Below are 14,819 nucleotides of genomic sequence, written 5' to 3' on the forward strand. Positions count from 1 at the left end.
ATTGACCCTGTGGAGCTCCCGACGGACAGTTCTGGTGGAAACAGGAGAGTTGAGGTGCACATTTAATTCTGCCGTGATTTGGGCAGCCGTGGTTTTATGTTTTTTGGATACAATCCGGGTTAGCACCCGAACATCCCTTTCAGACAGCTTCCTCTTGCGTCCACAGTTAATCCTGTTGGATGTGGTTTGTCCTTCTTGGTGGTATGCTGACATTACCCTGGATACCGTGGCTCTTGATACATCACAAAGACTTGCTGTCTTGGTCACAGATGCGCCAGCAAGACGTGCACCAACAATTTGTCCTCTTTTGAACTCTGGTATGTCACCCATAATGTTGTGTGCATTGCAATATTTTGAGCAAAACTGTGCTCTTACCCTGCTAATTGAACCTTCACACTCTGCTCTTACTGGTGCAATGTGCAATTAATGAAGATTGGCCACCAGACTGGTCCAATTTAGCCATGAAACCTCCCACACTAAAATGACAGGTGTTTCAGTTATTTTGTCCAACCCCTGTATGTGCATTCCTTATTCCAGTATAAACCTACATGCAAGTTGCTTTTGACTACATTGCTTAACACACTATAAAAGAACAAAAAAACACAAATAATAATACACTCAAACAAAACATTTTATTATGGATGAAAAAGTTGACATTAGAAGTTGACGCAGAAAAAATGCAAATGTAAAGCTTTCCGCTCAGTATTACAGTATTTTATATGGCTGTGCCATGGTGTGCTATGATAACATAGTCTCCGTGTTCTACGTGTGACTCTTCTGTCTCTTCCAGAACCTCTTAACCTCACTGTGCCCGTGTGGCGACACCACCATGACTCTGTGAGCTACGTTCTGCCACACCAACACTCCCAAGCCCTGTGGAGACACACGAAGGTCAATGTAATGTACATAAACACATATAGAGCACGCTCAGTGCGTTATTTATTCCAATACGCTGCATTAACCTAATTGCTATTTATTATTAATTCTAAGTTTTGTCTGTGATGTCAGTGATCAACCAATAGCTGAAAATGAAGTAATTGTTTGATTAATGCTTTTGGTTAAAAATATAATTTACATTTATTTCCAACAGCTGAAGTTTAATTCCAGTGGAGAGCAAAAGCTACAGTCTGTACAGAGTTAGAACGATTTAAAACATCACTTTAACCACCCTTAGTTTCACAGGAGCCAGCGTTATTTACAAGCTGTATATGGAGATCCTAATCTGAACAGGAAAGCTTTTATGCATTTTTATTATTTAAACAATGAACTGATGAGCTATTAAGCTTTGAAATCACCAACGTTGATGCCAGTTTGTGTCTGTATGAAGTCTGATTGAAAGTTAAACCCTTTTTTGTGGACTGCTGTGCCACCAAAAGTACCCCAATCTTAAATTATAACCCCAATTTTAAATAAAATAAAATGGTTTTTTGCACCATTATTCCCACAGTTTGTTCATGCAATTTAATAATGTTAAAATACTGTGCTGGCTTTAAAGGATGTACACCGACCGATCAGCCATAACATTAAAACCACCTCCTTGTTTCTACACTCACTGTCCATTTTATCAGCTCCACTTACCATATAGAAGCACTTTGTAGTTCTACAATTACTGACTGTAGTCCATCTGTTTCTCTGCATGATTTGTTAGCCCCCTTTCATGCTGTTCTTCAATGGTCAGGACCCCCACAGGACCACCACAGAGCAGGTATTATTTAGGTGGTGGATCATTCTCAGCACTGCAGTGACACTGACATGGTGGTGGTGTGTTAGTGTGTGTTGTGCTGGTATGAGTGGATCAGACACAGCAGCGCTGCTGGAGTTTTTAAATACCGTGTCCACTCACTGTCCACTCTATTAGACACTCCTACCTAGTTGGTCCACCTTGTAGATGTAAAGTCAGAGACGATCTCTCATCTATTGCTGCTGTTTGAGTCGGTCATCTTCTAGACCTTCATCAGTGGTTGCAGGACGCTGCCCACGGGGCGCTGTTGGCTGGAGGACTATTCTCAGTCCAGCAGTGACAGTGTGGTGTTTAAAAACTCCAGCAGCGCTGCTGTGTCTGATCCACTCATACCAGCACAACACACACTAACACACTGTGGTGGTCCTGTGGGGGTCCTGACCATTGAAGAACAGCATGAAAGAGAGCTAACAAAGCATGTAGAGAAACAGATGGACTACAGTCAGTAATTGTAGAACTACGAAGTGCTTCTATATGGTAAGTGGAGCTGATAAAATGGACAGTGAGTGTAGAAACAAGGAGGTGGTTTTAATGTTATGGCTGATCAGTGTATATCATTCAAAGCAGGTATTTGAATATTTAACAATGTATTTATATAAAAAAATTGGGATGTGATAGACCTTCATTAACCACTGACTACATTTACCTTGTGGTGCTTGTGTGTAAGGAAGCATGGTTTGAATTTGCATGTCCACATTTGGCTCGTAGGAAGGAATAAATTCACAGTAGAAAAACAAAGAATAAATTTAAGTACCGACCTGAGCTCTATCCCGCAGAACCTCAAAATCAGCCTGTGACAGGAACTGGTTATACAATACACCTAGAACAAAGAGAAACAAAGCAAGCGTGAACAAAGGAGTGTGAAGAGAAATGAGTAGCTTTCAGCTGTACTCACTATTCTAGTTCTATTACAATGAATGTAACAGTGAGAACCATTATTATTTCTCACCTACGCCTGAGTGCCTCAGACATCTAGAGGTCATTCAGCAGAAAAAATTCACCCTTATTAAGTTTTCTTTCTTATTTCTTTGTTCCCAATTTTACACATGCTTAATTTTTTTCAAATTTGACTGGCACTGCCAGAGGAGGGCTGCAGACTAGCACATGCCGTCTCAAGTGTGTCTAAAGCCGCCGACTGCATCTTGAAACGTCCGTGATTGAAAACTTTTAGAGAGTCTCAGCATGTACCACAATACCTCCATATTCTTTGTTTGCTCATGCTGGCGCCTCAGACAGACAGTGGGGGGGGAACCAGAATCCACCAAAAAACATCAGAACTTTATAGCCATATGCCAAGAAAAGAACCCAGTTGGATGAACTAATCATCTTGCCAGTTCGGCAGCGCTGATCATGTAACAGCAATATCACATCGCACGGGCACAAAAACAAATGAAAATCTCATTAACTGTACTGTTCAAAAGGTCGAATAAAATAAAGAGAATCAGCAGTCGGGTTTCAAACCCACACCGCTGTTGTTATTCCTGCTCTCACACATATGATTCACCTCTTCAGGTACTTTATAAATGCTTCATTAGGTGACTCAGACGTGTTACAGCCAGGAAAGCACTAAAATACGCCGTACACGCTAACAGAGGCCGACGGTACAGAAAACATACGTTAAATGCACAAACATATGTGGACACCTGACCATATAGGGACAGTTGTAGCCTAGTGAGTAGAGCTTTGCGATGGCTGTGCGATGGCTGACCCTGCGCTCTGACCCCAGCTTCCAAAATGAGCTGGGATATGCGAAAAAAGAATTTCATTGTACTGTACATCTGTATATTTATATATGACAAATAAAGGCATTTTATTCTATAATCATTGGACACACACAATCATTGAAACCACAGACAGTAATATGATTGGCCTGCTCTGTGGTAGTGACGGCTCTGCATTTAAGATAATGGACTATTGTTATAAGGTTACTACTCGGTCAAGCTCAACCACCTCCAGGTTTCTACTGTTGGACCCCTGAGCAAGTCACAGGTGTAAGTTTGGTTGTTTGTTTGTTTTATTAGGATTTTAACGTCATGTTTTACACTTTGGTTACATTTATGACAGGAACGGTAGTTACTCATTACACAAGATTCACCAGTTCACAGGGTTATATCGAACACAGTCTTGGACAATTTTGTGTCTCCAGTACACCTCACTTCCACGTCTTTGGACTGTGGGAGGAAACCCACGCGGACACGGGGAGAACATGCAAACTCCACACAGCAAGGACCCGGACCGCCCCACCTGTGAGTCGAACCCAGGACCTTCTTGCCCAACAAGTGTAAGTAAATGCTATAAATGTTTGAGTTCTCAGAAGTTTCCACCCTGTACTGTGTTTTCCGAAAGCTCAGGGGCCAAATGCAAAGATATAAAGAACTGTGTAAAAAGGGCCCGGGAGAACAAACTCATACCCTCTGTAAACTGGAGCCGGTCTTTTTCCAGTTCCCAAAGTCTGATCTGATCGGTGATGGTTGGAGGAAGTACTGGATTCTAAAAACAACAAAAAATATTGTTCATTTAAAACAGTAAACAAAGTCAAGGGCGTAATCACAATATATATTGGGGTGGAGGGGGCATGTTCAGATATAATTGCTCTGATTATAAAATTATAAACAAACATATTCCACTCATTAGCTTGGGGGCACTCAGGTGGCACAGCGGTAGCCCACTACTGCAGAGCTCTGGGGATCCAGGGTTTAAAGTTTAGCAGTACTATTGGTCGATCGGGCATCTACATGGATGGCTAATGTTCAAAAAGGAAGTTGTGGCAGACACTAACTAGTCGTTTGGAAGGGCACTTGTCAGAGTGCTGTCAGTACTTGTCCAGATATAAATAAGAGGGTTGTGCCAGGAAGGGCATCCGGCATAAAACTGTGCCAAATCAATATGCGGACGAACGATCCGCTGAGGGAACCATCAGTGTTCCAATCAGTTGTTGGTACTGCAGGATTTTTTTTTAGATTGGCAGGATTTAGATTTGGTCTAAACAAAGTACATAAAAGTATAATCTGTAGCTACCCCTTTAAGCATAACAGGATGTGCTCTGGTCCTCATGAAGTGGATGATCTAAAAACAAGAAATAAATAAGTAAAAATTAGAATCAGTTTGATTGGTGAACAAGTGATGAGGATTTTTCACATAAGCTCCATCCACAATCAAAACCTGAGTAAATATTAGCTTCCCTTTACGGCTCTGTGCCATTCAGTGCACAAACAACACGGCGCACACGCACGCCGTGACAAAACCTTCAACGAAACCAGCATGCAGTGAAGCCGTTGGAATGTAATTTCCAAACACTTGTTTGTTTATCAGCTGCGTGTTCTCTGTACTTAATAAGGTTTAATCAAAGTGATTCGCTTCCTTAATAAATATTCAGAACTGGCTGCCAACAGCCTTTTTTTTTTTATATCAAAACTCAAATTAGCAGATGTTTTAAAGTCCAACGTGGGCTTCATGCCTTCACTAAGATCCTATATTTGGAAATATCTGCAGACAGATTTATTGGAGTGAAACCAGCCGTGCTGAGAACGTGGCTGAACGGGATTAAAGATGTAAAGCCGTTATTATTAAAACAGCGTCTGGCTTACTGGCTCGTCATTATGATGCATGCACGGGTTCACTATTTAGCATTTGTTCACACATGAGCGGGGAAGTGTGCTAGGTGTCGACCCCTGCAGCACTCCAATTAGCTCATGTCTTATTAAAGTCCACAAATTGCAAAGGTGTTTTTTAGGTCAGTATTTAGGAGGCATATCACACAACATCATCGCCAAACACAAATGACCACTACTGCTGAGATCTGGGGATCCTGCGGTGCTACTGGCAGGCGCAAACAGCCTAGACATTGAGAGATTGCGTTAGTCAAGCATGTGGACGAGATCCGCTGTAGCGGCCCCTAAATATGAGAGCAACATCACATTTAACTCCAGATTATACATCAGTTCTAAACACATCATTTATTATGAAATCAAACTAAAGAGACAATGTGACATACACCAATCAGCCATAGCATTAAAACCACCTCCTTGTTTCTACACTCACTGTCCATTTTATCAGCTCCACTTACCATATAGAAGCTCAATTACTGACTGTAGTCCATCTGTTTCTCTACATACTTTTTAAGCCTGCTTTCACCGTGTTCTTCAATGGTCAGGACCCCCACAGGCCACCACAGAGCAGGTATTATTTAGGGGGTGGATCATTCTCAGCACTGCAGTGACACTGACATGGTGGTGGTGTGTTAGTGTGTGTTGTGCTGGTATGAGTGGATCAGACACAGCAGCGCTCCTGGAGTTTTTAAACACCTCACTGTCACTGCTGGACTGAGAATAGTCCACCAACCAAAAACATCCAGCCAACAGCGCCCCGTGGGCAGCGTCCTGTGACCACTGATGAAGGTCTAGAAGATGACCGACTCAAACAGTAGCAATAGATGAGCGATCATCTCTGACTTTACATCTACAAGGTGGACCAACTAGGTAGGAGTGTCTGATAGAGTGGACAGTGAGTGGACACGGTATTTTAAAACTCCAGCAGCACAACACACACTAACACACCACCACCATGTCAGTGTCACTGCAGTGCTGAGAATGATCCACCACCTAAATAATACCTGCTCTGTGGGGGTCCTGTGGGGGTCCTGACCATTGAAGAACAGCATGAAAGGGAGCTAAGAAAGCATGCAGAGAAACAGATGGACTACAGTCAGTAATTGTAGAACTACAAAGTGCTTCTATATGGTAAGTGGAGCTGATAAAATGGACAGTGAGAAACAAGGAGGTGGTTTTAATGTTATGGCTGATCAGTGTGTATATATAAACATTTTGGGGCACCCAGGTGGCACAGCGGGATATTCCACTAGCACACCAGCGGTGAGATACTAACACACCAGTCAGCTGGGCGCCATCTAGCATGGATACGACTTTGTATAAAGGTGACCAACCTGTTGTGCGGTGATGCCGTTAGCAATAGCCTGCTGTACAGACTCTCTGGTGACATGAGCCACGACCACATTCGGAAACCGATAGAGCATCTCGCTGAACAGAGCGACCAGAGCAATCTGCAGCTCCGAGTCTGACCAACAAAAAAAAACACACACACACACAATTATTTTTAGTCTTTGGTAATAAAACGCCGTATTTTGTATTTTACTAGTACTGTACGGTTAGATCTGACGTACTTGTATAAGCATAGACACGATAGTTTGTTTCTACCACGATGAAACCAGTGTCTCCGGTTCCTGGTGTGCCAGTCATGGCAGTGGAGGAGGAGGAGGTAGGGTTGGCAGTGACACCAGCAGCCAGAGTTATAGCCAGTCTAGTGGGGTAGTACCTTCTGGACTTCCTCTGTGGGACAATAGGCACATAAATTGAAGAATGATGTATACACACACACACACACACACACACACTATATTTTAAAACAAGCTGTAGGAACAACAGTGGCGAAAAGTATGTGGACATCAGAATATAAGCTTGTTGGATGTCCTATGCTAAACCATGGGCATTGAGGGTTTTGCACGCGACTGAAGACCATTTGAGAGGTCAGGCATCGATATTGGACGAGAAAGTCTGGCCTGCATTCAGTCTCCATTTCCTCGGCTGCTCCCGTTATTGATTTGGCACAGTTTTTACGCCGGATGCCCTTCCTGACACGACCCTCCCTATTTATCCGGGCTTGGGACCGGCACTACAATGCACTGGTTTATGCATCGGAGCGGTCAGGTACCTATAGGACAATTCAGTGTCTCCAATTAGCCTGGCTGCATGTTTTTGGTCCCACGCAGACACGGGGAGAACATGCAAACTCCACACAGAAAGGACCCGGACCACCCCACCTGGGGATCGAACCCAGGACCTTCTTGCTGTGAGCGACAGTGCTACCCACTTAGGGGTTTAGGTCCGACCTGTGTGCAGTGAAGTATGGCGATGGGAGCATTATAAAACCTGGTAACATAAAGGCTGCAGGTTCAAGCCCCACCACCACCAAAGTGCCACCGGTGGGCAAGACCCTTAACCCTCAATCACAATCAGTCACAATTGTAAGTCACTTTGGATAAAATCATCTACTAGATGCTGTAAACGTAAACAATACAGGGCGGGTCATCAAAGGAAACTAAATTAAGTGATGGTCAGGGTCACAGTGGATCTGTTTCACTGGGTGAAAGGAAGGAAACACCCCGGACAGCTCCAATTAGCCTAGTGTTTACAAGGCTACACACACAGACACAGGGAGAACATGCAAACTCCACACAGGAAGGACTGCCTTTAATTAACTAAGTACACACGTCATTAAATGAATATTTGAGCTTTGTGCATAATTTGAAGTATTGTGAAGTGGTTAAGTGCTTGTTTCCACTTTCTATATGTCACAGTACTTTGCCGATAGCAGAACACATTCTATCCTATATAAATTCCTAAGGGGAAACCGTTTCAGGTATTTCTTCTTCATGACGACTGACCTTTCTCTGGAAAACCAGGCCAAACTCTCGTAGGTGCTGCAGAAACGTCAGCAGAGACTCACTCATGCCCTCCACTGAATAATCCTGCCGTTAAAAACAAGCAGAAATACAGAAATCAGTCAAGTACAAAGACTTTCTGCACATAAAGGACAAAATGTGTGTTACAGGTGAAGTAATCGATCCATTTTCTTATCTCATTATTCACACAAGTGCCATTACGTGTTACCTGTGCGCATCTGCTGACCGCTACTTTTCACCGGACAGGGGCACATTCCAGAGGTCTCTGACACATAGAGGAATACGCTATACTATCTCTATTCCACCACCGATCATGCCATCGCCTTGACCAGCTAGTAGGTGTCAGGTGGTGTTACGATATGGCCAAAAATATTGGGGACACCTGACCATGAGCTTGTTGGACGTCCCATTTCCAAAACAAATGGTATTAAAATAGAGTGACCTCTGTGTGATCTTTTCACAAGACTGTGAAGTATGTCTATGGGAATTTGTACCCTTTCAGTCAAATAAGAACAGCATTTGTAAGAAAGCCTCAGTTGATGTTCCGGTTCATTCCAGAGCTATTCTGTGGCGCTGAGGTCAGGGCTCTGTGCAGGACCCTGGATATGGACATAATTTTCTGTATATATTCCGATACGGCTCTGTGTAAAAACCAGACACTAGCAGATGATGAGAAGAAGCTGGACACATCCCAGAGAGGTGGTGTGGTGATCCAGGCCTTCTTGATCAGATCAGATGTGGTGCAAGCAACAGTGGATTCACAATGGGGAACTGGAAATGACTAGGTTGGGAAGTAAAGGGGGTAAAATTCAGAAAAAAAGTGTTTAAATTGGTAAGATTCCTAAAATTAAATACTAACCCTGCCGAGAGTGGAGAAACTCAGCTGGAACAGGAAGGAAAGAATCTCAACCAGGTCCATCCCCCTTGACTGGAGAAGAGAATAAATATATATATAAAAAACAGTATAACGTTTCACATTGCTCATAGACGTGGACATATTTTAATCTATTACAGTTATACACAGACCTGTACTGTTTTGAGGTACTGCAGGGTAAAGTACCACAGCTGAGAGGCCGTATCAAGCAGCAGAAACTGAAATCCAGCTGACGTGATGCACGGCGCTTCTCCAGCCTCGCTGATGGACAGAACAGACCACATACAGAACCATGAGCACACACGGCAAAGCACGACACACTTTCATGTCTGCAGAGGGGTACAGTACACTACCTCTTCATGAGACCGGCCTGGATGAGGAGCTGAGCCAGGTCCTGGCTGACAGCAGCGCTCGGTGAGCCCACCATAAAGTGCAGGATCACCTCCCAGCGCTCCATGGCGTACCGGTCCAGACTCTCTACGTCGCGGGCGTGGCGGTCAGGCCCGAGACTGCTGACGTCGTCCGCCCACGGCTTACCCCTGCAGGACACAGTAATAGAGATGCTTACATGATGAACTGTAACCACCAAGCCAAGTCTTCCTTCGCACTACTGCTGAGGTAGAGTAAAGGCGAACATGTGCTTCCTTCTGGACAAATCTTGGCTTTGGTTGGTATAAAAATAACCTTTGCTGTACAATCAAAATCAGCACCAATAGTTGTTTGTGCTCAAGCTTGGGCAGAATAACCACCTAGCAGACTAAATATATAACATTTGTACAATAAAATGCACCATAAAACATACCGTGGTATATTTGCTAGCCTCTAAAATGACACATGAATACGAAAAACACAAATAATAAACAATAATGGATGCAGAAAAAGTCTCTCTTTGTTGCGTCTCACCCGCCGAGCAGCGCTATCCTCAGGTTGTCCTTAAATACCGGGTTGAGCACGATGCCATGCAGGCCTCCCTGCAGCTGCTGGTTGTGCCACAGTCGGAGCCCGGTCAGCACAGACACACACTGGTCATGATCCCTGTGAAAGACCGAAGGAGTTCAGTTGGTTCACCTCTTTGTTTCTACACTCACTGCCCATTTTATCAGCTCCACTTACCATATAGAAGCACTTTGTAGTTATACAATTACTGACTGTAGTCCATCTGTTTCTCTACATACCTTTTTAGCCTGCTTTCACCCTGTTCTTCAATGGTCAGGACCCCCACAGAGCAGGTATTATTTAGGTGGTGGTGCGTTAGTGTGTGTTGTGCTGGTATGAGTGGATCAGACACAGCAGCGCTGCTGGAGGTTTTAAACACCGTGTCCACTCACTGTCCACTCTATTAGACACTCCTACCTAGTCGGTCCACCTTGTAGATGTAAATTCAGAGACGACCGCTCGTCTATCGCTGCTGTTTGAGTCGGTCATCTTCTAGACCTTCATCAGTGGTCACAGGACGCTGCCCACGGGGCGCTGTTGGCTGGATGTTTTTGGTTGGTGGACTATTCTCAGTCCAGCAGTGACAGTGAGGTGTTTAAAAACTGATCCACTCATACCAGCACAACACACACTAACACACCACCACCATGTCAGTGTTACTGCAGTGACTACTCTGTAGTGGTACTGGGAGAGTCCTGACCATTGAAGAACAGCATGAAGGGCATGAGGCAGATGGACTACAGTCAGTAATTGTAGAACTACAAAGTGCTTCTATATGGTAAGTGGAGCTGATAAAATGGACAGTGAGTGTAGAAACAAGGAGGTGGTTTTAATGTTATGGATGATCAGTGTATATAATATTACATTTATTTCTATTGTGTTTTATTTTTAAAGACACCAAGACAACTATCATTTTTAAGTGTCTCCACAGTGAATTATTCTGGTCTTTACATCTGAATGAACACAGTTTTTACACCGGATGCACTTCCTAATGCAAACCCCCTTAACCCCCTTGCACTGAATGGCTTGGCTGATTCCATTTTTATTGCATTTCACCAAATGTCCCAACTTGGGGGTTTGTAATATTAATGTAGCATTAAAGTGGTTAAACTAATAATGCAGAAAGTAATGACTTATAGGCTACAGGTCGTGGAAGCAAACGTAAACGCATCATTAGAGACGTTAATGTGCAATCAAAGCAGCCAACGTGTGAAAACTGAGCTGAGATGAGGAACGTTAGTCACTGAGGGACCTTAAACTTTTTAAGTGATTTTTTTTATACATTGGATTTAAATTGTCCAGTTATAAAGAAATACGTATCAGAATTAACAGAAAAAAACACAAAACTGTAAGCTCTGATGATGAGGGACAAACAATAATAAATCTGATTTATCTGCCTAATGCATTCAATTTACTTCTGTACCTAATGAACTAATAAATACAAATTAACAGGCCAGTAATGAAAGCTACTCCCGCACCAGATCTGACCCTGGGTGTAACTCACTTCTGGCTGTCCTTTTTGACCCATAAAGCCACAGCTGCCTGTGGGAGTGGGTGATCCAAGAACAGCATGCGCATCACATAATTCTTGGCCAGAGCTGGAAGCTCCCTGTAAGAAAAGATAGCTAAATAAATATGAATCACATTCACAAAAACAGTGTCAGTATTATAAAAATCATGCACAATTATTCGTATATATATTGCACAAGTTGAACCTGTAAACAGCGAGACATGTTGCTGGGTGGTTGTACAGTCGGTCGAGGATGTCGGGACTCAGTTCTCGCAGATATTCATGAAGGTTCTTGCACTGCAGCTGCACTCGGAGTTTCATTTTATTAGTCTAGGATGTTCAGGCAACTGGGAAAATATAAATGGAATATAATTAAGAAATAAAACTTGTATACCTACTCAGTTAAACAAAATGAAGCCGATGCAGACATATGCTTTTTGCTGGGAGCTTTGTAGATAAAATGTCTATGGCAAGCCCCAGACAGGCTGAAGATTACAATGCCAAATGTCTATCAGAGTGGTGTAAAGCACACTGCTATTGGACTCTGAAACAGTAAAAACCTGATCTCACACTTCATAAATTTGTGTGGCAGATGCCAAAACAGTACACATAAAATGACAGTTCAGCTTATTGGATAAGATAAATTATAATTAAACTAGGGCTGTTTTCCATTTTCCTAATTCAAGTAAAAGAAAAACTCAATGCCACAACAATCAATGATATTTCACTTGGTAGGACGGTGTGCTGCAGACTTAGTTTTAGCATAGCAACACCCCAGTGCACATAGTGAGCTGGAAAAAGAAATAGAAACGGTTTTGGAGTTTTGGACCGACTCCTTTGTAATGAATTGGAACGTCTACTACTAGTTATGGCCAACATTTGCTCCATACCTCAATAATACTCTTGCAGCTGAAGAAAAAAAAATGCTTGTACCATCGTACATACATATGCAGGTGTAAAGTGTAATAAAAACCAATCTTGGGCGGCACAGTGGCTCGGTGGGTAGCACTGTCGCCTCACAGCAAAAAGGTCCTGGGTTCGATCCCCAGGTGGGATCCGGGACTGTGGTAACGTTGGTTTTATATACTCGCATATTCGGATTTCTTTCTTCAATAGGCTAATCTGTGTAACTGGTCAATGTTGGCAATCAAGACAATCAACTACATCTCAGTTTACTACTGAAATAGATGTTTTTCAAAATGTAAACAATACATTGCTTTCAATGTGTGCCACAACCGCTACGAGAGCTCAGGGAGAGTCTAAACACTCATATAACACAGAAACTGCAGCAAATAGTGATCAAGCACTAAAACCTTTTTTTGTTTTTGTTTTAGGAAATCCGTTAATAGCTTTTTAACAGCTCATCGCTTTGAATTATGATAGAATAAATAGACAGGCTTTACACAATATTTACACTACAGACCACATGTTATCAGTTTATTGTTGTGAGGTTTTTTAAAAATGAAATCGTTTCAGTGGCTTTTGAACAAATGTTTTAAAAAATAAGTTGTTAATCGAGTGGAACCAACATGACATACATCACCTCTTAAATTGGCAACTTAATATCTGCCTTATTAAGCTAACAAAATGTAATTAAAAACAATTTTTCTAAACAATTCTTCAAAGTGCTCAACAACAAGTTGTACATCATCAAATGTAAGCCAGAAGACAAACTACACCCGCTATACTGACACTGTCACCCTTTATTACATAATAAAAACAGATTTTTATTAATAACTTCAATAGCTTTTAAAGTATTCGTCAGATCGCTCTAAAACAAGTTGTATTTTAATACAAATCTGTTTTTACTATGTAATAAAGGGTGTCAGTGTCAGTATAAGAGTTGTAGTATGTAATGTGGGTTACACTTGATAAAATACAACTTGTTTGAGCAATATGACGAATAATTTAAAAGCTATTGAAGTTATTAATAAAAATTTGTTTTTATTATGTAATGAAGAGTGACAGTGTCAGTAGTTGATTGTCTTGATTGCCAACAATGACCTGTTACACAGATTAGACTATTTGGACGCATCTTTCAAAAGCTATTGAAGAAAGAAATCTGAATATGCGAATATGAAACCAACTTTACCGCAGTGGATCCGGGTGCTCCGGTTTCCTCCAACAGTCCAAAGACGTGCAAGTGAGGTGAACTGGAGATACAAAATTGTGTTGGATTGATTGATGAATCTTGTGTAATGAGTAACTACCGTTCCTGTCATGAATGTAACCAAAGTGTAAAACATGACGTTAAAATCCTAATAAATAAATAAGTAACTGGGATCAGAGCCCAGGGTCTGACTTTGACATGCTGGTTAAGGACCTTGGTAGAGAGCTCAGATGCAAATCACTGCAGTTGTGTTCCAAAATCTTATGGAAAGCATTTCCATACGTTCATGGGTTCATCCTCATAGTAATGCACATGGTTTCGGGTGTGATGTGCAGTTGTCAGGTGTTCACAAACTTTTGGCTATTTAGAGGACCATCCATTCTGATAGTAATAAGGGATCTTATACGGTTGTGAACAAAATTTAGTCCGTGATCAAAACATTAAGCCGGATTTACACCAGCATGACTGTCATTATAGAGAACTGTAGCTGTAACATGCAGTCTAATGCTAATGTTATATAGTGTTGAATAAATCAGTTAAGAGAACTAAACCTAATATTATAAGCATCTAAAAGAAAAATTTACAATGCATAATACATGAAATGCAGTAAATAATCTTACCATAAGGAACCAACGGCCAGAAACTAAATAAATGATCCACCATCATAAATAATCACATTTTTCTATTGTGTAACTTTCTAACGCGGAGCCCAGAAAGCCATGTTGGACCAGTCACGTGATGAAAACGAACCCGTTGGATTGGTTAGAATGCATTTTAGGCTGTGTTTCAAAATACTTACTACATGACTACACAGCGTACTGCAAAGTAATTGTGACTTGCTTGCTATTTAGTACCCTAACAAGCGAATTGGAACACAGCCACAGTAAACCGTAAATGGGACATTAGGGCGCTCAATAATTGCAATGATTATGCTTTTTATTATTATATTGAAAAAATAAAGAGTAATTTAAACCCCTTTCCATTCATGGTATGTGCACAAAGTGTGAGACAGTAATTAAAATGCTTCTCTGTAGTATTTTTCCTATTTGTTTATTAGGATTTTAACGTCATGCTTTACACACTTTAGTTACATCCATGACAGAAATGGTGGCCACTCGTTACACAAGATTCATCAGTTAACAAGTTTAATGTAAAACACAGTCATGGACA

The 14,819-nt window shown here is 41.8% G+C and overlaps 1 protein-coding gene across 1 annotated transcript; it reads right to left on the reverse strand.

The window, feature by feature from the left end:
* Positions 1-613: 613 nt before the first annotated feature.
* On the reverse strand, positions 614-14,341 carry gtf2h4 (general transcription factor IIH, polypeptide 4). The gene is made up of 14 exons (XM_063009864.1): positions 14,270-14,341; positions 11,745-11,886; positions 11,534-11,638; positions 9,997-10,128; positions 9,447-9,632; positions 9,246-9,354; positions 9,079-9,147; positions 8,202-8,285; positions 6,921-7,086; positions 6,684-6,814; positions 4,760-4,807; positions 4,153-4,231; positions 2,500-2,561; positions 614-873 (listed from the first exon to the last, which is right to left on the reverse strand). The coding sequence occupies exons 2-14, from the start codon at positions 11,858-11,860 to the stop codon at positions 763-765; spliced, it is 1,398 nt and encodes a 465-aa protein (XP_062865934.1). The 5' UTR covers positions 11,861-11,886; positions 14,270-14,341; the 3' UTR covers positions 614-762.
* Positions 14,342-14,819: the final 478 nt, after the last annotated feature.

The sequence above is a fragment of the Trichomycterus rosablanca genome, chromosome 2 (assembly GCF_030014385.1).
Source record: "Trichomycterus rosablanca isolate fTriRos1 chromosome 2, fTriRos1.hap1, whole genome shotgun sequence".
In the NCBI taxonomy this organism is placed as follows: Eukaryota; Metazoa; Chordata; class Actinopteri; order Siluriformes; family Trichomycteridae; genus Trichomycterus; species Trichomycterus rosablanca.

What these genes read in the sequence shown, in the direction of transcription:
- gtf2h4 (XM_063009864.1), bottom strand. Translation starts at nt 11,860, where the DNA reads ATGAAACTCCGAGTGCAGCTGCAGTGCAAGAACCTTCATGAATATCTG. An exon ending in GTCAAAAAGGACAGCCAGAA is followed by an intron (nt 10,129 to 11,533) that starts GTGAGTTACACC and finishes GGTCTTTCACAG; the next exon opens with GGATCATGACCAGTGTGTGT. An exon ending in AGTACCTCAAAACAGTACAG is followed by an intron (nt 9,148 to 9,245) that starts GTCTGTGTATAA and finishes TCTCTTCTCCAG; the next exon opens with TCAAGGGGGATGGACCTGGT.